The 23,116-nt window shown below is 38.7% G+C and overlaps 2 protein-coding genes and 1 long non-coding RNA gene across 4 annotated transcripts in view; 1 reads left to right on the forward strand and 2 right to left on the reverse strand.

Moving 5' to 3' along the window:
• Positions 1 to 13,712, reverse strand: part of gba1 (glucosylceramidase beta 1) — an 89,104-nt gene extending 75,392 nt beyond the window's left edge. Inside the window, exons 1-8 of the mRNA XM_008431764.3 lie at positions 13,488 to 13,712; positions 13,284 to 13,361; positions 13,016 to 13,207; positions 12,801 to 12,947; positions 3,368 to 3,501; positions 3,115 to 3,287; positions 2,928 to 3,017; positions 2,691 to 2,838 (exon numbers count right to left, since the gene is read on the reverse strand). Coding sequence (XP_008429986.2) covers positions 2,691 to 2,838; positions 2,928 to 3,017; positions 3,115 to 3,287; positions 3,368 to 3,501; positions 12,801 to 12,947; positions 13,016 to 13,207; positions 13,284 to 13,356 — 957 coding nt within the window. The 5' untranslated portion in view covers positions 13,357 to 13,361; positions 13,488 to 13,712. The remainder of the gene's footprint in view (positions 1 to 2,690; positions 2,839 to 2,927; positions 3,018 to 3,114; positions 3,288 to 3,367; positions 3,502 to 12,800; positions 12,948 to 13,015; positions 13,208 to 13,283; positions 13,362 to 13,487) is intronic.
• LOC145547596 (uncharacterized) lies at positions 4,655 to 6,576 on the forward strand. Its single transcript, XR_014083887.1, has 2 exons — positions 4,655 to 5,389; positions 6,369 to 6,576. It is a non-coding gene; the product is annotated as an uncharacterized LOC145547596 (long non-coding RNA).
• A 933-nt stretch (positions 13,713 to 14,645) lies between the features above and the next one.
• On the reverse strand, positions 14,646 to 21,391 carry dap3 (death associated protein 3). Of its 2 annotated transcripts, none has more exons than XM_008431763.3 (13): positions 21,184 to 21,391; positions 21,001 to 21,042; positions 20,765 to 20,878; positions 19,171 to 19,272; positions 18,986 to 19,094; positions 18,786 to 18,878; positions 18,572 to 18,702; positions 17,873 to 17,953; positions 17,054 to 17,218; positions 16,890 to 16,949; positions 16,722 to 16,811; positions 14,955 to 15,072; positions 14,646 to 14,864 (listed from the first exon to the last, which is right to left on the reverse strand). In XM_008431763.3, exons 2-13 carry the CDS (start codon positions 21,037 to 21,039, stop codon positions 14,779 to 14,781), a joined length of 1,188 nt encoding a protein of 395 aa, XP_008429985.1. In that variant the 5' UTR covers positions 21,040 to 21,042; positions 21,184 to 21,391; the 3' UTR covers positions 14,646 to 14,778. The 2 variants fall into 2 exon arrangements, with proteins under 2 accessions (XP_008429985.1, XP_008429984.1); XM_008431762.3 differs by having other exon boundaries at positions 21,213 to 21,390.
• Between the last annotated feature and the right edge of the window lie 1,725 nt (positions 21,392 to 23,116).

Below are 23,116 nucleotides of genomic sequence, written 5' to 3' on the forward strand. Positions count from 1 at the left end.
AAAATGATTAGTGACCAAATGATGGCAGAAGACCTACATTCAAGGACTCTGTTTCAGGCGGTCATTGACGTCAGTCTGTGACGTGGGATTCGGGTTTTGAGTTTGCCATTCGAGGATCACGTCACCAAAGACCAGCTGAGCCAATCAGGTCCAAGTGACGCACAGACCTTATTACGTACAGTATTTGAATGTAGGATTTCATTTTTTAGTCTTAAAGTTTAATTATTAGTTGTGCGGCAAAGCTAAATATGTATGAGGGCCGCACTGGAATAACTCGGGGAATTGTAAACTGTCCGACGCGTGCTTCAAATAAGTCCAGGCCGCTTCTTTGTTGTTACAATCATCAATTTATTCCACTTTGTCTTATTTCAAATCTTACACTGACTGACCAGGCCAAACCATCCAATAGTGCCAACAATAAACGGCATTAAACACGGTCAACAGAAATTATGACCACCCGGTGCACCCACTTCCTCAAACATAAGAAAGCCAGCACGCCAGTATGGCTCCCATTCATACCTTCAGTGACAGCCACGCCCACCTCGACACACCCACCACCCAAGTGTCAAAAGCCTGCGCTCCCGTCACCTCAATAATCATTCATTTCATTCATATGGCTCTTACAATTATGATCAGAATAACGCATTTCAATTAAAATAAGTCATTAACAGATTATACAATGAAATTATACACTATATAAGTGGTTAATAATACTTATCGTTCTGTTTTGAAGTTATAAATGTTGTTTTTTGTAAGTATACAAGAAGAAAGTCAGATAGCTTGTCCTCTCATGTTATTTTCAGGTACTACAACGTAGTAAGTTTTTTGTTATTCGAAAGAAAACTTTATTAAACGGTAGAAATCGACACCGTTGGTGTCCGTTAGTGTAAATTACTGTTGAAATCTTTCATGTATGGTTGCATTGCCGGTATGTATTAAGTTTGTCACTTTGTAACATTGATTCTGTCTAGCGATAGCGCTCTAATGTGTTGTTTTAAGGTAGAGTATGTTTGTTATGTCAATTAGATGCGAGGTTATAGCGAGGTTATCAGGTGCGCAATTGGTAGCCTAGATGTACGCATATAGATGTGATGATCACATCACATCTATATGAAATTGAATGTAGTGTATTTTATGCTGCATATGATCACATATTTACTGTATTTTTTGTCTTGATTTCAGTTTTACCCTTTTAATTGTCATTAAACCTGCTGAGAACATCCTTCGATCTTCAGAGTCGTGACGTGAGAAAGGTGTTAGAAAGCCTTTGCATCAGACATGCACCAGCAACGGCACACTTATATATTGTTTAAAATTAATATACATTATATAAGTATAATCATATATACTGCACACATCCTCCTTTTTATGCAGGCCTTTAAATAAAGATCTGGACTAAAAATTCTCTTTTCATCCTGCATTGTGATGCTCGACCATTAAAGGATAACCTATCTTTAATGGCTTCTGTTTTGTTTATTGTTTGTTTGTTTTTTAAAGTATTTACCTGCAAGACAAAGAAAATGATTAGTGACCAAATGATGGCAGAAGACCTACATTCAAGGACTCTGTTTCAGGCTTTCATTGACGTCAATCTGTGACGTGGGATTCGGGTTTTGAGTTTGCCATTCGAGTTTGAAATTAAATTAAATGATCAGTTTTTCATTTATCACTTATTTTACTGCGTCAAACATAAATGCAGTAAGCAGAACACAAATGTGAAATTCAAACTAGTTGCATTTTAAAAATTGCATTAAAATTATTTACTAATGTTAAAAATGAAATAAAAGACTCGTAATTCCTACAATTTTAGCAAAGTATTCTCCTGACATCCGACCTTCCAAACCATTTAAATATTTTTTTCATTCATCTTCTTTTAGAAGATGACAGACTGGGCTCTGAAAGAAAACTTTTTCAGATTTTGAAGTTTATTCTGTTAGTATTTTTCTTGTTGGTTTCTAATTTAAAACAAAGTACAACTTAAAGTTACACCATTCATATTTTTTTTTTGTCGCTTGAAATCTTGATCTTTTTTCCATATTTTCCTTTTGTTCATGAAGTGGGTTGGACTGACGCCAGAAGCGGGCCCCCAGTTGATTGACCCTATCCTAAAGTTTCAGTTTAAAGAATCAGAAATTCATAGAAAAAAATTAACTAGAATAAAGTAGTGCAACACATTCAGAGTTTCTAAACAGTCTGGATTTTGAATTAAAGTCTGGAAAAGTATGAGAAAGCAAATAAGAGTATGAAAAAAATTGTATTTCCAGACTTTGTTCACAGTCTTTCTCTACTCCTTTCATAATTAAAAAAAAAATTTTGGGGCTTAATTGTACTGAATGTCAGATTGCCTGTGGAAAAAAATATTTAGCAAAACCTGGGACACACCATATGTAGACTTTTGAGATGAACTGAATTGTAGAATAAATGTCACACATTTCCATCAGCACTCAGGATGACTTGCATGTGGAAATATGATTTAATTACTTCTGCCATTTTACTGCAGATTGCTAATTTTGAATTCACCTTACATGGCACTACCTTCTGCCTTTACTTTCTTTTTTTTATGTTTGGTCTACTGCTGGTTTCCTAAAATATAACTGTGGTTTCTGATCTCATCTGCCACCATGTGGGTTGAACAAAGTCAGAGGCGACCTTCCCCACTGCTCTATTTGTCTGTCTGTCCTTGGACTCACCACTCGGGCCCAGTGGGGCAGCAGCAGGCGGTTGTCATCCAGTATGAGGATGTGTGTGTGTGGGTGTGCTGAGGACTGCAGGGCCGGGCCCAAGTCCAGAGCCACCCAGTCCCTCTGCTCCTCAGGAGTGAAGCCCAGAGCCTGGAAACTGCAACCACACAAAGACACTAAATGTGACTTTTAGCATTTTTTTAAGCCACAAGGACGCTGCGTATTGTTCCAAATCAAATCAGGGACCTGTAGTTTGTCATTTCTCCTGCAGAGGGCTCGTTTCCTGTCGTCAGCGCCCAGAAGGTTAGGTTATATTTAGCATATTCCTCAAGGAACCTGCCAGGGAGAGTTAAAAGACATCAGAATTTATCTCTCCAGTATCAGGCCTGTCTGGTGTACGATAATAATTCAAGGTAAAAGACCCAAAAGTCACCTGATGTAGTACTGAGCCCATGTTTTATGCTCCTTGCCCCCCGGCTTGCCCTTCAGGAAGCCCTTTCCTATGAGCGCACCATTAGTTTTCATCCAGGCGGGGGCGCTCCAGGCGCTGCCCAGCAGGGAAAGCGGGCGAGGGGACAAGGCCTGGGCACGCAGCAGCAGAGGGATCTGAAACAAAGATCAAGAGGAGGTTGATGAGGACACATCAGGAGATGGACGCGTTTCTGCTTCAGTGTAAAGACGGAGACCTTCATCTTCACGTCCTCGGGGGCCAAAGTGAAGCTCTTCAGGTTGTAGTCCCCGGGTGCGTCAGCGTAGGTGTACAGGCGAGTGGAGAAGTCACAGCTGGCCATGGGGACGCGCACAACGCTATAGCCGATACCTGGTACAACAACACAGAGAAACGAAAACGGTCCAGAGTCTTCAGTGATCAGAGCCGGCCCAAAGCACAAGTTAACCAAGCCACCGTCGAGGGACTCCAGACCAGCAGGGGGCCCTCAAGAGCCACGTAATACTTAGTAACTTTCTTTGCCATTTGTTGTTCATACCATATTTTGACAAGAATATGCTAGGTTTAAATTTAAATTTGCCCAACTGTTTAATTTGTTGTAAAATAAAAAAATAAATCTTATTTAAAAGAATATAACATTAAAACTAAAATACATATTCTTTGATACATTACACAGTTATCAAGTTCTACATGATTTCAGTTTTTTGTGGCTGAGCTTTAGCACAATTTTTAATTTTTATTTATTTTTTATTTTGCTTTATTTTCAGCACTTTTTATTTAATGGACCACAAAAACTGATGCCTTTAAAATAGTCAATTTAGAGTACTACAAAAATTACAAAACATACGCTGCTGGCTCATGGTCTTATCTGAAAAGTGGGCTCTAATTCAGCCCAGGTGGCCCTCGAGCGCTGGAGCGGGCCCCGCAGCTGGTGCAGATGTCACAGAGCTTTAAACATCTGCAGGTGTGAAGAATCTGATGATGCTCTCCTCCAAACCGTGACGGCACCGCTGCTCCCCGAATAAATTAAGGTTCCATCGACATGCCTGACTCACTTTACTAGAAATCTTTCATCTCGGCACTGTGAATAAAAACTTCAATAGGATTATGAGCATTGTACTTCGTGGTCCTTTTATCTCTTTTCTGGTACTGTGTGCTGGTGACATGATGAGATACGATTTTCAAAGATGAAACGATAAAGATCTGCCTGCTGCTGCTGCGATAAGCTACTTCTGTAAAAGCTGATGATCTCATGGTGTTTTGCAAATAAAAACCTCACTGACATTCACAAAGAATGGTTTGTAAAAAAAAAATCTAACAAAAAAAAGAGGAAAAAAAACATTGACGCACATTTAGTTGTGGAGTTCTCAGCGAAACAGCATGCCTTGTAGTACTAACAAATTTAATGGAGAAGGTCAAACTGTTTTCTCCCTTCAGCTGAAAATAAAAAATGTCTCTAAATAATAGAAAACAGATCATGTCTGCAGCAATCTTAAGACTTTTCTAAAGACACAATTAAGGGGGCGTTTACACGACAACGATCCAACAAAAACGGCACTTTTGCTCCGTTTTTGTTGGATCGTTTACACGATAACGTTCTAATTACGATCTGTGTTTACACAGTAACGGTACACATCGAAGACGTGTAATGTCCTGCCACACCACTAGTTGGTGCTAGATTCTTTGAAACTTAGGTGCGCATGCGTAAAAAAAGGAGTTGTACCTGAAAGCTGTTAAAACCGTTAAGATGGCAGCGAATAAAGTATTTATTTGGACTGACGACGAGGTAGAGCTATTACTTAAGGTAACTTTGAATTATAAGACCATAAAATGTCAAGAAAATATTGACTGGGAGTCATGCCAATCGAAGTACGCGGACATATTTAAAGATTTCTTGGAGCAGTATCCTGCTAATGGAAAAGAAGGAAATGGAAAAGACTTCCCGCACGAGAACAACGCCGTAACAAAAGCCCTGGTGATGTCCAAATTAAAAGCAGTCCGGGGAAAATACAGACGTGCTGTGGACTCTGGACGTCGTAGCGGGCAAGGAAGTGTGGTGTTAATTTTCTTTGAACTGTGCGAAGACATATGGGGTGGATCACCGGCTACCAGCGCGCTGGAATTTGGCGTTCAAACAACCGATTTTGACCAGGGCACCCAGGAAATCGTCCTCTCTGACACATCCAGTTCAACACCACATTCAGTGTGTGAGTCGCATGAGGACTCTACAGTGGCGAGGTCCCGAAAGGAAATGCTTGAAGTGAGTACAGATTATAGTTTAATATTAACTTGGCATTTATTATTTTCTTATATTGCCTGGACTGATGCAGACAACTGTCTAGAGTCTAGACTAACACGGAATTGTTTGTGTTACAATGTAACATTTCTGGGCAACAATGTGACACTTAAAAACAATAATGAATTTCGTCTGATGCAATACATATGAAGACCTCTTTTTTATTTTTATTTATTTATTTTTCTTTTGCGAACTGTGTATTTCTTGTCCACATCAGTTTCCGGGTAACTCCTGGACTTTGGCCAAAGCTAAGGTTAGCTTCTGATTTTATCTTCCGAAACAGCGACGCTGCAAAAGGGCGATTCCACTTTATTTTCACTATAGTCTTTATTTTTTTTCTAGTTTAAATACCATAATATCTAAACATTTAAGATTTTTAGATATTCTCATTATGTGTCACAGGTGTTTATTGTGGACAGATATGACTGACTGTCATATCTGTCATTTTCAACTAGTTATTTTGTTTACTTGTTAATTTTCTGCGTTGCTGAAAAGTAACATCAAACAGTGGACACTGACACAGGAAGGCAGTTTTCTTCCTTACTGAATTTGTTACTGTGCAGGATAATAATAATTATTCATTACAATAATAACAATAATAATTGTGTGACCGGTATCGGTGATCGGCCCTCATGGGTGATCGGTATCAGCAGGAAAAAAAAACCTAGTATTAATGGTTATAGTTTACAACCAGAAACCTGAATAAAGTAATTAGTAACCCTATAAAGCTTTTCAAAATCCAAGTGGACCAGTGATTTTTGTTGTAATTCCATTAAAACAACAACAAAACATCATTTAAATTATTTATTAACTTCAGGGCAAAAATAAATTTTCTCATTATGTGCCACAAACCACTGATACATTTTTGCTAGGCCTGGGTGGTGTTGGACTGTTGTCTATGCTTTTCTGTTCTAACAGATTTTCTCGTTATTTAATTCTTCAGACCAGGCTGCAAACCCACAGACAACAGAGGCTGAAGAAAAGGCTCAGCTCAGAAGCTGTATTGCAAGAAGACCTCCAAATAAAAAGAAGAATGGTGGACCTCCTGGAGGAGTCAGAGCGGCGCAATACAGAAAGACTGGATAAGCTTACAGAAACTATGGAAAATATGACAAACTGTATTAAAGATGGCTTCAGTCTCCTTACCAGAATGATGACCCAGCCTCAGCAACTATCATATGCACCTCCTGGGCAAGTTGTCAGAGATCCTCAAGGGCCGGGCTACTTTGATACTAACCAAAGGATCCCTTTCACTGCTTCGTCAAGTAGTCATTTATATAGACATGCAGTGCATGGAGATGAATTGTTTGAGCATTTATGAAATATTTTTATAAGTGACTTTTTAAAAACTCTTTACTGGTGTTCTGCTATGTTTTTTTCTTACTTAAGTAGTCTGTTGGACTCTTTAATATTTATAAATATTTTCTGCCTATTTAAATTATTTGCTTATTTCATACAATATGTAATTTACAAAATAAAGTCTCCTTAATTCCATCATTTTGTTTGTATTAACAGACACACTCAAAGTCCAAAGATGTAAGAAATTTCCATTTTAAATTTTATAACAGCATATGTCATGATTCTGTGGATCCACACTTCCCCCACTCTTATGATTATAATTAATTGTACCTCCTAATGAGATATTATCACATGATTATGAGATACAATTTTGTTTTTTCATCACTGCAGTGAAACGGGCTTCCATATGTTTAAGCATATTAAACCTGTACAGTAATGAAATTGCAAGTAAACAATAATAGACATATTATAAAATTTTAAGTCAAAACAAGCTATTAAATGTAAATTGAAATTATTAAATAATCAGTAACAAATATTTACAAAGATGCATTTAATGTATTTATAAAAAAAATTAAAATGATCTAAACAATAATTAAATAAGCTGATATATTTCTTAAACCTATACAGTAATGAAATTGTAAATAAATAATTTTAGTGACATATTATAAAATGTTAAGTCAAAACAAGCTATTAAATGTAAATTGAAATTATGAAATAATCAGTAACAAATACATGAAAATTTATAAATGATCTAAATCAAAAATAAACTGATATCACAAATCTAATAAACACAAGTTTTAAGAAAATGTCAGACAGTGACTAGCAGTCTGTAATATTTACCCTAGAGTACAACAGTGTTATCTAAAACAGATGTTAATCAAGTAAGCTTTAAGGATCCAGGTATTTGGTGACAACTCTTCGAACTAGTTTCCCAGCATTTTGATTAGTGTCTGTTAGATAGTTGTTGCTCTCTGTTGCAGGCTGGTCTTGACGGTCATCCCGTATGACGCCACTAACATGGTGCTCATCCACACCTTCTTTGCAAGATTCGCAGTAATTGTAAAGCACAAAACAAGCATATATGACATACGGCAGATCCTTAATGTTTATGTCCATGGGTCGACTCAGGCAGGCAAATCTACCCTTTAGCCGTCCAAATGCGCATTCAATTACCATGCGCGCTTTGCAGAGACAGAGTCCGAAATATTGTTCTTGTGGAGTTACGCCACCATTTGAATATTCCTTCATCAAATAAGGCAGTAGTGGATAGGCAGGGTCCCCCAAAAGAAAAATTGGAATCGGATCCTCATCATCCACAATTTGCCGCTGCAGTGATGGGATTTTTCCACTCTTGAGGTAGGTGTTTATTGTGGAATTAGCAAAGATGCGAGCATCATGAACACTTCCAGGCCACTTCACAACAACGTCCATGAATCTGTACTTATAATCACACACAGCTTGTACATTCAGGGAATATTTTCCTTTTCTATTTAGGAAGTCAGTGGAGTTGCTTGAGGGTTGTTGTATTTCTATGCGTGTCCCGTCAATGGCTCCTAAACACTGAGGCATCCCGTGGGCATTTTCAAATCCAGTCACCAGTGCTTGGACATCAGGTTCGGTGAAAGGTAATAGGATGTATTCTGGACCAAGGTTAATAGAGATGGCATAACAGGTTTCTCTTATTATAACGGACACAGCGGCTCGTGACAAACCGAAAGCGTTGGCAGTTTTTCGGATTCTTCCCTCGTCACTTAAGTAATAAAGTGTACAGGCCACCTTTTTTAAGACGTCAACCGGCGATCTCGTGGTTGTCTGTTCCCCTTGGATGTACGGGCGAAGTTTCTCGCTCAAAGCGACCAGGCTTTGCTTGGAGAGACGAAAGTTCTCCCTCCATTCTAAATCATCTACTACATTGTTTACAAAGTTATCCCACCACTGACTTGTTCTTCTGGGACGCGTCCAGTAGCGCCTCCTCGACGTGTTTCTTTGTCTCAAACATCCGGTAATTAACGGAGAGGAGCTGTATGAGATTCGTCTTCGATGATTTAAGTACAGAGGTATAAAATAACTACCATGTTGAAGAGCTGCGGTTAAATTTATAAGAGTCAGAAGCACAAGTAATACCCTGTTATCTGGCATTTTCGGCAGTTTCTTCTTCTCTTGAGAGAGCCGTTATGAAATGTCATATTATAAATTTTAAAATAGAAAATTCTTAGATCAGTATGTTAATAAAAACAAAACGTTGAAATTAAGGAGACTTTATTTTGTAATTATACATTGTATGACATAAGCAAATACTAGCAAAATTTAAATGGGCAGGAAATATTAAATAAATATTAATAAATATTAAAGAGTCTAACAGCCTACTTAAGTAAGAAAAAAAGATAGCAGAACACCATTAAAGAGTTTTTAAAAAGTCACTTACAAAAATATTTAAATGCTCGAACAATTCATCTCCATGCCTATATATATGACTACTTGAAGTTCATACTGATAAACAGAGGATGGATGCTCCCTGCTAAAATATGTCTTGCCGTCTTTAATGTACTTTCAGCTAACAGTTGAAACAGAGTTGTTTTTGGTTTCACCACTATTTACTTCCTGTTATACATGCCATTGAAAGTACTCTTAAAAGATTTTCTGTTTGCAGTTTATGTGACCAAAAAAGCTGAGGAGATAAAAAGTTAAAATTAAAGTTAGAATGTTACTTTTTAACATTTTAACTTCAGGTCTTGCTTATGTCATTTAATTAGCTCTACTTCCTCAAGAAAATCAAAAGGTATGTTCTTTTGTGGGGGAATTTATCTTTTACTGTCCCAGTAATGTCAGAATTAAAAATAGATAATAAAGACTTTGTGGTATTCTGATTTAATAACGTAATTATATTAATTGTATAAACACCAAACGCCAATAGAGGCAGTAGAAGGCCCATAAAGATGCGACTAAGGAGCAGATTTAGAAGTACGCTGAAAACTACAGAATTTAAAAAATGTGAGCTCCTCTGAAGTAAATAAAAGAGAGAAGTTCAAATAAATGCCATCAATGAAAATTCTTCTAAAAAAAATGAAGATATATCACAGATTTAAAAATAAATTTAAAACGGAAGGCAGGGGATAATATAGAAAATAGCGCCCCCTTCACTGGGCTAGGACCCCTCGACCTTGCTGCCCTGACTAATGCCTAAAGGAAATACGAGGTAAAAATCTAAGCATTTTGAAACCACTTTTATTGAAAGCACTAATATTGAAAGACCAACAGTTTTGTAATAAACACATTAATCAGAAATGACCTACTTCAAGAATTTTTAATGGCGAAGAGAACAGGCAATAGCAACACGAACCAACGCATATGCAACATAGACATATGCAGCAACACAAATGCAGCAAACACATACAGCGAACGCATATGCAACATAGACATATGGAACATCTACATATGTATCATCTACATGCAACATGGACCAACGACATCTACACACATGGCTTCTACTTATTTACAGTGGCGCAAAAAGTGGGTATGCAGGGTATGCAACGCATAGGGGCGCAGCACCATAGGGGGCGCCAAAACCCCTTCTGGGGCGGGGGGGAGGGGTGGGGGGGCGCCGATCTATGTTTTCGCATCCACCTGAATAATGTGTAGTTGCGCCACTGCTTATTTATGACACAAATTGAACCCGTACTAATACAGCACGTTAAGCTTGTTAACAAGTAGCCTGTAGGCTACTGATGTTGTCTATGTTCAGCAACGTAGATTCATTTTGTCCCCCCAAAATAAGTTGATACCCCCCCTGTTAAGCTCGTCTGGAGCCGGGGGTGGTCCGTAGTTCTCTAGATAAGAGCGCTGAACAAGCAGCCGTGTATTTTGCCACCTGGGCGGTGAAGAGATGCTGAGGGAACCGTATCTGATGGGGAAACAGTAACGCCGGCATCGTGAATAGTTCCTTCTTCTTCTGTGGATTGTAGGAAGCAGCTATGTTTTTGCGTCATACTGAAGAACAGATCCGTTTTCCAGGTTTACACGACAACGGAAAACGGTACATTTCAGAAGCATTGCACTCTGGAACCCGTTTTCAATCTGTGCCGTTGTTAGAGAAAACATTCGGTGGTTTCGTGTAAATGCGCACTACAAACGCAACAAAACTCTTCTGTTTTCCCCCGAAATCGTTGTCGTGTAAACGGGGCCTCAGTGTCTTTAACACTTTCACTGCTTCTGTTTTTCGTTGGCGTCATTTGAACACCAGAGAACAATCTAACCGAGGAGGGAATGGGGCCGCATTTAAACTGAATAAAAAAAAAAGAAATAGCATTTTCCCATTATTCATTTATTTTTCTAGACTCAGCAATCTGAACCACCATCTCAAAACTCTAAATCATTTTAGACCAGCTTACTGTGGTAAAAGAATTAAAGTGACCTGGACGGTCATCAGATCTGAATCTGCTAAAAACCCCAACAGGATTTGCAGCACGATGAAATGCCAAAATTGCTAAATCTACATTATAAAGATTTTATGTTTTTTTTGAGGGGGGGCGGGGGGGCAGAAAAGATGTAATCCTGGATGAAGGAAAGTTTATGTCATGCAGTGGTGTGTTACAGTTTTAGGCTTTTATGTCCACATTCAGTACCACTCCATATACTTAGCTTCAAAGTGACCAGATGTTTCTGGGTGGCCACATGACATCATTATTATTTTATATTCCAAGCCCAGTTTTGAAGCGAGGTTTGGATCACTTTTACTGATGTGTTTCATTGATCTGCTCCGGTATTGATGCCTAAAATCTTGACTGAAGTTTGAGTATCGTCAGATCAAATGTCTTCTGGGGAGATGTTTAATAGTCAAACATCACAAAGATGGAGCTGTTTGACCACATTGGAAGAGTTGCAACTATTGTTTCAAATCTAAAAAAAACAAAACAAACAAAAAAAAAAAACACATGGATGTTCAAAATGTGGCATGGGGACCATTTTGTGGCTCTTGGGATGATTTTCTGCGGCCCCTGACTGCAATTAAAAAAAATCTGCAGCAAATAAATCATTGCAGATAAAAGAAAAGAAAATCTACTAGCACGTCCAACTTGACTACTCTGGTAATTACTGACAACGTGTTTGGCTTTCATTGTAATTTCATAATAACTATAAAATTACAAACTTTAAGAATTTATTAGAATTATTATTATTTATGTTCTTAAAAAAAAAAAATCCAAATTACGGCACCGAATTCTTTCAGGTGAACAATTTGCAAAACCGTGTTGCAAAACGTTTTACACCACTGAAATAGATGATTGGACCAGTTTGGTGTCCCAGCAGGACATTGATCACAAATACACACAGGTACTGATTTATATAAAAAAACAAACAAACAAAAAAAACAGTCACAAACTGGAATGAAAACACTAAAAATCAAAAGGAAAATACTGGAAGACTGTTTGAAAACCAAGATTACAAGAAAGTCTGGTTCCTGTTGCTGTCAAATATAGCAAGACAATAAGTCTTTCGTTTTGCACTACAGGATGAAGTGCATTGACTTTTATGTTTAATAGTTTACAGGTGCTTCATCTAAAACAATCACTTGCTGTGTTGGATTTGGTTGCTGTGTGTTACGTTAAAAAACATCAATGTAGTTGATTTTGGTTTATTTTATACTCTAGTTCCCAACTAATGTCTTCTCAAGACGCTTCAGATGATCCAATTTATACTCATAAATCTGTACATAACACAATCAGTCCACCATCTAAACAGATTATAGGCAAATTGCATTCTCTAATAAAACCATGCAAGTCACACACTGACCAATCCCTCCTCCAAAACAAGTGAGTGGCAACAGCGGAAAGGAACATCTCCCTTTCACAGGGCAATCTGTGCTTTTGTTTTTACACAAACAGAATATTAATTTTTCCACGATAAACAACATGGCAAGGCATTGTTTTTTTCCTCGAGCTTGGTTTGCATCTAGGATATTAAAAGTTGTTTTGAAACATCTAACCAGAACAACCATTTTAATGCACTTTTATGACTTAAAGTCGCCTGTTCCACATAAACTCAGCCACTTTATAATCTTTACAAAGTTTATAATCTTTACCTTCTTTGGAGAAGTACTGTCGCAGCAGCTGCTCCTGTGCGCCAGCAGAGAGAGAAAGTATGTTAATAGCCGCTGCGTCCGTCATGGCTCCTCCGAACCCCTTGATCCTCTGATACTTCTGGTAGGGAACAATCGTCAGCCTGAGACCTGGGAAGAAGGAAGCTCATTAAGGAAAAGCAATGATGTCCCAATATCCCAGAGCTCATCCTCTTTACCTGCTCCAGTGCTGTTGACCCGGACTTGACCCTGGCCTGGCTCCATCCTGCTGCCTGCCATGCTGCTCAGGTAGGTGGAGTACTGACCCAGAGGTGGCAGGCTGACCGGGCCAACACCGTCACAGTAGGTGGAATTACACTCACACACCACAGAGTCATGGCCGAAGTTTCTGGCAACACATCTATTGATTCCTACGAGAGGACAAACATCACTGCTGCACATAAAAACAATAGGAGGGAATATTTGTGTTTTTGGTTTGGGTGTTACCTGCGCAAAGGGTCACATCTGCCGCGCAGACAACAAGAGTTACGACAAGAACTGATGGCAGCAGCAGCACCATTTTACCTGGAGGCGAATAAAATAATAAGGATCTGAAACTTTAGCAACATAACTTGAGCTCACTCAGCTCAACAAAAAAAAAAACACCTCACAGTGCTGTCGTTCAGATCTATTTATAAACGATCAAATCACCTCAAGGAGAAGCTGGAAGAAAGTCTGATCTGTCCTGTAGGTGAAACTCAGGTGACAACACTCCTCCGTCAATCTGTTGTTGTCTCATTACGGAACTTCCGGATCAGTTTTGTGATCACCGTTTGGCACTGGTCACGTGAATTTTAAAGCGATCACGTGAACAGCGTAGCAGTAATTTGTACCTGCAGCCAGAGGGCGCTCTACCGTCAAAGCGGGGATTTAGGGAGTAAAACAGAGAACGTGTTGTTTTCAGAGCTGATGAATAGCATGAAATGTATCTGCCATTATTCCTTAAATTGAACGCAGTCCATTTCAGAAAAGTAGAATCGGGAAGAAAATACTTTGAAAGTGGCAAAAACACTACAAAACAAATAAAGCAGGTTAGGCAGAGTAAGATGGACTGAGGTAGAAGCAATCACAATTCAACAATTCATAAAAATGAACAAAACTGGTAAAAGAGCATATTTGTGAATAGATGAGAATCAAATAAATAGAATATCCACATTTCATCCATCCACTGAAGAATATTTATCGAAGATTGTTGCAGTGCAAATGTGCGGGAGGGAAATCCAGACATTCCTCTTGCCTGAGACACCGTCCTGCTCATTCTGGGGGATTTCAAGGGGTTCCCAGAGCAGAAGGTCTGTCTGGGAAACACGTTTGTCTGAGACTGCTTTCCTGCTGCAGGACCTGGACGACTTCACTTCATTGATGGAATCATGAACTCTGCTCTCTAGCCGAACATCTTGAAAAACAATATCTGGCCATCAGTTTGCAGCTTGAGTTCAGGAGGACTTAGGTTTGCAGCACAACAGCACATCTTTCATCTTACGCAATAAAAAGAAGGCTTTCAGAGTGGTTTCAGTGAAAGGCTGGACCTAAACCTGCTTAAATGTTTCAGGATGGTGGTTCATGTTCAAAATCCTACAATGTGAATAAAACAGTCATAAAATAAGGGTGGGTCAAAGTTTATCCACAGTTGTTGCTGCCAAGCTATTAGGCTTAGGAGTATTTAATTTCCAGTAGTGTTAAACATGGATGATATAACTTTGTGTCAAACAAGACCATGACCCAAGTTCTTCCACACTTGCTCTATTTTCAAATTGTAAAAGTGTTTGCTAGGATAATGATATTCTTAAAGATAAAAAAAACAAACAGTTTTTCTTATTAATGTTTTATTATGAAAGCAACAAAGTAGTATAATTTACAGCATGATACACACCACAGAGATATACGTTTGCATGTTTCTGATGCAGTGGCATTGTTATCACGAAATGTTTCTGTGACTTCTTCACAAGTGGCCGCAGAGTCTTTCGAACATGGATGGATTCATGTTACACAAAAAAATGAGTTCTTTCTTCCCTTCTTCTGTTCGGCCTGATGGGAAAGCAAACATGGTCAGAAAACTTTGGTTACGTTTCATTCTTAAAAATCACACAACTGCAGAGTGACAGGACCATAACTCACTCTGTGGGTGCTGCAGCCAGTTCCGGTCCATGTAGTAAAGGTAACAGCTCTCAAACTCCTTCTCGCTGTAGTTGGGCACCGAGACGGGGATGAACGGATCCATGCTGTCAAAGCCTCTCTATGAGGACAACACAGACAGGTTGTTAAAGAACCCAATGAGAAATCGGTTGTCTACACATTTAAAGCCGTAGTTTTAATTAATATCCTGAAGTATGCACCAATTCAGTGCAATTTTTTCAATAAATTTACATGTAAAAAGTAAAGTCAGAAACTGACGACTGCTTCAGGCACTTCAGGAGAGAAGAGGAACGAAGTGAATGATAAATGTATTCAAATATGCATTAATGTGATGGGGCAAAAAATAAAAAAGCTAAAGTCAAGCCCACACAGTCAAGGGTGAAGTAAATAATACATATTATATTCATATAATGCTAATGTTTTTCATTAGGTGGGTTACGTGATCGCACTTTAAATCTTGTAATTTATGCCTCTCGGCGGAAGAAGAGGCATTTATCAGTCCTCGGATGAACTGATTTCCTGGTGTGCAGTCGCGCAACAAATATACTAGTAATTAGTTCAAAACGGCTTAATGAAGTCACATGCTAAAGTGCTGCAGTGTCGAAAAGACTAATGCGAGTCATTATTTGCTTTACTCTCCCTTTTCACTGGAAAAACAACACCTCTGTGCTGTACTACAAGAAAATAAAAAGCCATTTTCTTTGCAAAAACAGCAACTTAAACAGTTCAATGGGCAGTTTCCTGCCAAACAGTCAGAATATGATCCTCTGAGGATAAATGTAATATTAAGAGAAGTACATTGTAGCAGACATATCTGCATAAGGGGTTGTTTAAAACTGAGAACAGTCTAGAGACAATCTTTAATAAGCATAAATCTTTACATCCCAACCAGGGGAACTCATCAAACTTTAATGTACTCCTGGGAGGTTTTATGTGATAAATGCACACAACGCAATTATAGTTATAGGCTGCAGAAGAGTGCAAACTGAGGCAGATGTTCCCATTTCAGGAGAGCAACAACCATAAACATGCAGCCTGAGCTACGCTGGCAAACCTTGATTCAAAGCATATTCATGTTTCAAAACGTTCAGAGTTCAATCGGATCTAGAATCTGTCAAGACTTGAAAACCGAAGCTCCAAGATGCTCTCCATCCAGTCTAACAGAACTTAAACTATTTTTTTTGCAAAGAATCGACAAAGATGTCAGTGTTTAGATGTGGAAAGCTGAGATAAACACAGTACACTCGACTTGCAGTTGTAACAGTAGAAAAAGATGGTTGTGTGTAAGGCGTTGGCTGAAAGGGAATGGATGTATGGCACACTTTTCGAATTTCTGCAAGCAAAAAATTTCTCATTTTTGGTACACTTCAGTTAGGCTCTACGTTGGCTGGCCTAGCACATGAAAACTCAAAGCATTTTTTTTAAAAATATGGAAAGAGTGACGGGTTGTGACTACGGCAAGGCAGTAAATTTAACTAAGCACTGAACAACTCTGGGTGTCTTTAAAACGGCTCAAGATATAAAACTGAGACTACCCTAAGAATCTTTTTATCTTTTAAAAAACCCATATAGATGAGGTTTGTCACTAATTGAAGTGATTTCCTTGATGCTACGGTTGCTGCGTCTTTACCCACTTAGACGTCTTTTTTTGATGTACATTAGCCTAAACTGAGCAGCAGAGCTGAATCATCTCCGGCTCTCTGAGGAGCAGCTGATCAAACATCAAGATGAAACAGAATATTCTCTTACCTCTCCGAGAAGATCTTGAGGCAAGTGGGCGGATTTTGGACTGTAGAGAGAGCCCGTCTGAGACAGAGTGGTAATGACGGCGCCGCCGCTCTGAGACAAGACGGTAAATGTCAACAACAGGTTTCTGAAACGGCATTTTGAGGCTTTAACTGTTGTGTCCCTCCTCACCCAGTCGTTCTTCATCAGCTTTCTCAGGTTATAAACCAAAGTGAGCTCCTCTGGATCCACCTGAGGAAAATTAGTACACATAAGATTTTCTGTTTGTGGAAAAAGAAAGAAAGAAAGACAATAAAAAACAGAGGACACAGCATGATGGATGAGTTTTGTCTTACGGCGGTCTTATCCCCCGTCTTGATGGTGGATCTTCCCCACAGGGCGTTCACGCCGTCCACAGCCACGGCCAGGCGGAAGTCTGCTCTCGGTTGGCCGCTTTGCAGCCTGAGCTCCTTCATCACCGCTCCCACCACGTCGCTGCTGCTCTTTATTCGCGATATGCCCTGCAGCAAAGCAAATAGGCTCAGATGAAAAATGCGATGTTGTGAAAAGGCAGAAAAATATTAAAAACAAAACATTATGGTAAAGAGCAGATGGATTTAGGGGGCGGCGGGGGTTTATACACAATGCAATCCATTTTAAGCCTCAAGTTTTTATCAGATAAAGGGAAAAAAAAAACAGGAAGTATTTGACAGATTAATAGAAAATCAAATCAAATAATGCAACAGAGAGATGCTTATCAGTATTTCCTCTAATCATGTTAGCATCCTGCACAGCAGCCTCCAAAAACACCAACACTGACAAGTCGGACCCTGATGGATGCAATAAATCTCCCTAAGCTGAAATGTGACAGACAAAAAGTGAGGGTTTTGCAGCTGCACATAAATCCTCGGCTCCTTTCTGTCCTCATCAATGCGGGAGGTACAACAACATTGTGCTGATCTATCACCCTGCTCGGCTCATTGGCTAGAGATCACCGGTGGAGGTGGAGAGATGAAACTTTAAAGACTCCTGAAGGAGAGTTAACTCGAGTGGAAATAAAGCAGAGATCATGAGAGAGAGAGAGACAGAGATAGAAATAGAGAGAGAGAGAAAGAGAGAGAGAGGACGCATTGTTAATGAAAAACACTGGACTTAGAGGAGGATAAAGGACTGACCTGATCCACCAGCTCTCCGAGTGAACTTCCCGCCTCGGTGGACTCCCTCTTCGTCCACACGTACCGTTCCTTTAGTTTTATCTGAGAACAAAAAAAGTTGCAAACATACAATTTTTTTGTACATCAACTTTGAGATGTAAGTGTCTCTCTTTATCAAGACTAAAGACCCTCTGCAGAAATCTCTGCAGCACATTCAAAAAAAAGCCCAGTTCAAAACTATTGGTACCTCTTAGGACTAATGAGATTTTCATTTCACAAACAGGAATCTTAACACATTTTTTGGGGGGATTTTACTGATAGACCAACACACAGCAGCAAATAATATAACTGCTTTGTTCCATGATGCTCATTGGTCACTTATGTCCTCTAACAAACCTCTGAGGCTTTCTCAGAACATCTGCATTTACTGAAGTTAAATTATACACTCAGAGAGGAATTGATGGTAATGGGCTTTATTTAGGAACACTGAATTAAAGAGGGAGCTGAATACAGTTCGCCACCACAGTTTTCAGTACAAGATCTCAGTAAAACACTGAATAAATAAAAGTAGAACGGCTTTTTTAAAACTAAAATATTACACAGCGGGTGTCTTTAGCAGCTGCAAGCACAAAAAAAATTCTAATAATGGGAAAAAATAGGATCTAATTCCAGCCTTTCATAACTCTACCATCGAGGTGAATGAGTAAGTTTTAATGTTACCTTTGAAAGAAAAGGTTCGTTGGTGATTTTGAAGTTGCGTAGCCACGTGGTGGCTTGTAGCGGCTGATCAAAGCGAGACGACTTATAGGACGACGGCAGCAGCTCCTTACAGTTCTTCACCCACAGGTGGGCTGTATGAGAAAGAGGAGGAGGAGGAGGGTTTTACTCTCTCTGGCATTCAGATAAACACTTGTGGGATTTGTGTTCGTCTTACCATCAGGAACGTGAAGCACCAGCCATCCCTGTGTGTAGCAGAAGTGGAGCGTGTGACAAAGAGACATTGTTTTCCCAGTCCCCTTCAGCCCGTCTGAGCCCCCAGATAAGGACGACAACAGACGTTTTATTCAGGCTCGAGAGGCAAAAGAACTTTTGTTTACCTCTGCAGTCGGTGCGGCTTAGCGCTTTGAAGGATACAGAGCACATATCTCAGGGCAGGCTGGCTGTAGTCGGCTTTTTTAAGGTAAGAGATGACCTCCAGGGCCGGCTGCCGCACCATGATGCAGGCCTCATTGAACGTCTTCATCTAGAAATGATACAGCGCGGCTTACAACCAGGTTGACTGTGCAGGACGTCGATTAAAGCTTCAGAGAAGAACCTGCCTGTTGTTGATAGCGCCAAGGGAGGCTGTCGGGAAACAGAGGCCGGACATGCGCAGAAGACAGGGTGTAGAACTGTCCCACATGTTTGTCTGAGTGGCAAGCCTGGAGGGTCAGAGAGAGGGACGGAGATGGGTCACTCAGATTGATCGCATCTGGGCATCTTTCACAACAAAGTGCAAAACTTCAAAAGTACACATTAAAAATCTCATCGATATCAGATGAAAAAAAAATACTCTGTTACACTGGTACGACAAACTGTTATTAGTTTATTACAAGTATTTCAACGTAAGTAAGTAGAATCTGTCAATACAAGGAACAGTTGAAAAAAGGAAATTAACTCAAGGCCACTCATGTAAAGGTACGGGGTTTCGGATGGACAAACTGACAAACTGGGACAGGAACAGAGTCCTATAATCAAAATGAATCTGATCACAAAACAGCTTTACTTTAAATTTGATTTCTAATTTCTAAATGTACTTGTCAATTCAAGCCACAAGTCTTATAGAAGAAACTAAAATAAATTAGGGCAGAAAAAATAATATGCATTTATCTTTTCATAGAGGCGAGTGTAACAGAGGGCGATTAAAAAGTAAAAACTGGTTTTATGTTTTATGCTTGAACACTAGTTGTAACTAAAATGTTTTCTCTGAAATGATTTTATTACAGATGCAATTGGAAACCTTCAAAGCAACTTCAGGGTTTGTAATAACCTCAGACCATCTCATTTTAACAATTTCTACTTTTTATATGTATTTATTTATACACCAATTGTTAAAAAAAATTAAATAAAATAAATAGTACTTGGCTTATCACCAAGCATAAAAGTAATAGAGGAAATATGCAAAAAGCTCCTCAGCAAGGAGAAAATCTTTTTGATTGCTGTAACGTCTAATGACAATTTGTTTCCAATCATCCTTCAGAAGGATAGCAAAACCTTCTGACATGCCAAATGTAAATAAAACGGACACTTTTTTCACATTGCTTTATCTTTTGAGAGATGCTTGCCTCCTTATCAGTCAGAATCAAACTTCTTGGTTGAATGTAAATAAAGTTACGCATAAATCTAACTGTATATACATATTTAGGAATATATGCACAAAGTATTGCATAACAACAGGCCTTCATGTTTAAAGGCACAGTGATTGTGAGAAATCTTAAAAACAGACTATAAATAGATCACAGTTTTTTGGTGAATATGAGTGATTATCTGAAATAAAAACATCATCTCAAATTCTAGTGTTTCAACTATTTTATACATCGGCTTTTTTTAAGAGGCACACTCAGTGGTGGTTTCATCCAATTACTTAAGAAGTACAGATAATTAAACATGTGGCGTGCTTTTTGCACACTTGAAAACTGAAAAATTGAAGTTTATGCTTTCACTTTGCAGCAGTTTACAAACACTGAAGAACATAAAAACATATACAGTCTAATAACCTTAAATATAAAAATAAAGGAGCTAGTGGATCTGTTTAGAAGAAACATGAACATATGCCCTTATGCTTATTTTTAAAATAAACATAAATGGAAATTTGGATTCTTAACCGAACCACTTGATTCCCGTTACATAAAAAAAAAAATAAAAAAATCTTACTGGGTCTTTTTCCTGTGTTCTGAAGACTGATAGAGACTCTGGTTCTGGCTCCACAGCCACAGCTTCCTGCTGCTGGACATATCCACTGCTATGAAGACTCCTGACATGCGTCACCTGCAACACAGCAGCGAAATACAGTAAAATATCTTTACCTCTCAGTTTAACACCTCAAATGTGGTTTTAAAAACATGGAGAATGAGTTAGATCAGTTATTAACCCATAAATATTACTCTCACCGTTGGCCGCAGCCTGAAAGCCAGTCTGTGAAGGGACATGATCTGAAACACGCCAAGGAAAAGTTACCACTTTTGTATTTTAAAGCTTTAAAACATTTAAAGGTTTCAGTCGAGTCATGTAACCTTTGCATAAACACACAGCTAACAGCTAGCAGCAGCAGCGCCGTGAAGGCAAACACTAACCGAGCTGTGAGGCCTCTGAAGCTACTCACCGGCGGCTCACTTCCACAGATATTTACGCTGGGAGTTTATCTGCTGACTTCATCTACCAACAAAACGAGCCGGAGACGAGGACGAGGGAAGAAAAACACCACACAGCTCGGCAAAAGTCAATGTGCTAGATCTGTCACGGACAACGCCATCATGAACTCCAGGACGTGACGTAGGACAGTCATTGGCCAATCAGATCACACAAGCTTTCTCCTCAAAGATGGGAAATGTAGTTTTTTGGACTTTAGCACATTTTGTTTCTAAACGTTGTTACGCATGTCTGGCACCGAGTTTAAAGAGTAACCTTTTTGAGATATCGTGTTTTTCATATACTTCAAGTTACTTTATTTTATATCTTTGCACCAGCGTGTCTTCTCTGTGTGCATCTTATTTATCTTCTTTGGTTATATTGAATGTGTTGACAGTAGTTTTGTTCATTGCCAAGTTCATTGATGACTTGATAACAATTGAAATTAAGTCTTTCTGATAAATGACTATCAAACCTCTCTATCCACTCTGTGGGGGGATTTTGGCCCAACTTAAAAAGTTGCTTTAATGCACTCACATTGGAAGGTGTTCCAGCACGACTAACCTGTTTAAGGTCATGCACAAAATCTCTATCAGATTTTAATACAGACTTTGACTAGGCCATTAATTCCAACACTTTCACCTGAGTGTTCTTTAGATCTTTGTGCTTTTGAATAGCACATGTGTACTTGACCTAAGATCACAAGCTGATTTATAGTTTATGTTCAAGATTTTCTTCTGAAGAGCATAAAGTCTTGAACAATCCATTCATTGACTAAAGGATAAATTGGTTAATCATTTGCAGCAGGTTTTTAACAGACCATTACACTGCTGCTACCATGTTTGACTGAATATGATGTCCTTTATTATAAAATACTGCTTTAGTTTTACACTAAATGTAATTACTGAAAGTTCACCTTTTGGGGATCATCAAGATGTCTGCTGGGAATAGTGAGACCAGTTTTTCCCTCACCAGTGGTTCCCTCCTTGGAAAGTGTCCTATGGATGCTATTTTTGCCCAGTCTCTCTTGTTTTGAAACCACAATCTAAGATGTTTTACTTGGATTTTATGACACAGACTTTGTGAAGACTTTATATAATCAAATTTGAAGTGGCCGGGTCAAATTATGGACTTAAATTCAATTGAGATGATGTGACATGATCTTAAATGGCCAGCTTATTTTCATTTAAAGAAGAGTGGGACAAAATTGCTCCATGGAGACGTAAAAACACATTGCCAGGCATCAAAGTTGAATGTTACCACCAACGGTGTCCTTATTAATTTTCTTCATAGGCTCATGTTGTTTTTGGTCATTTTACTCTCTAAATCAATAAAATCAGAGTTTGAAAACGCTGTGCATTTTTAAAAAAAAGATATCTTTAGCCAACATTCAAATTTTTTTCTATCTGATTAAGACAAAAGAAATCTTTAAGGGTGCAAATACGATAAAATCTTACTCCCCATTAGGCCTTGTTTGTCTCAGTCCCAGTAGCTTTAAACTTTTATACTACAGATCTGAGTAAATTCAGGGCAGAATTTAACTATTTTCTGTCTTACAAAGTTCAAAATGCACTGCCTCAAGATTATGCTATCTTGTTTTTCCCATTTTGAATATGGTGGCTGAGAGAAATTGGCTGCTGTGTGTGTTATGTTTTTATTCTCATTAAATCATCTCAAATTAAAGCAAGAAATGTAATGAAAATTGCAGTCTTGATATTCCACTACTGCAATAAAAATTTATTATTTTGACAATTTTGACACATTTATTTGACGAGGCATATCAATGAACTTGACACACACTCTGTGGACCTAAACCGTTCTGATTTTGAACCTCTGATTGGCAACAAAACAAAGATAACAATATAATGTATATTATAA

Source organism: Poecilia reticulata, chromosome 16, assembly GCF_904066995.2.
Source record: "Poecilia reticulata chromosome 16, P_reticulata-male-v2, whole genome shotgun sequence".
NCBI classification, from domain to species: domain Eukaryota; kingdom Metazoa; phylum Chordata; class Actinopteri; order Cyprinodontiformes; family Poeciliidae; genus Poecilia; species Poecilia reticulata.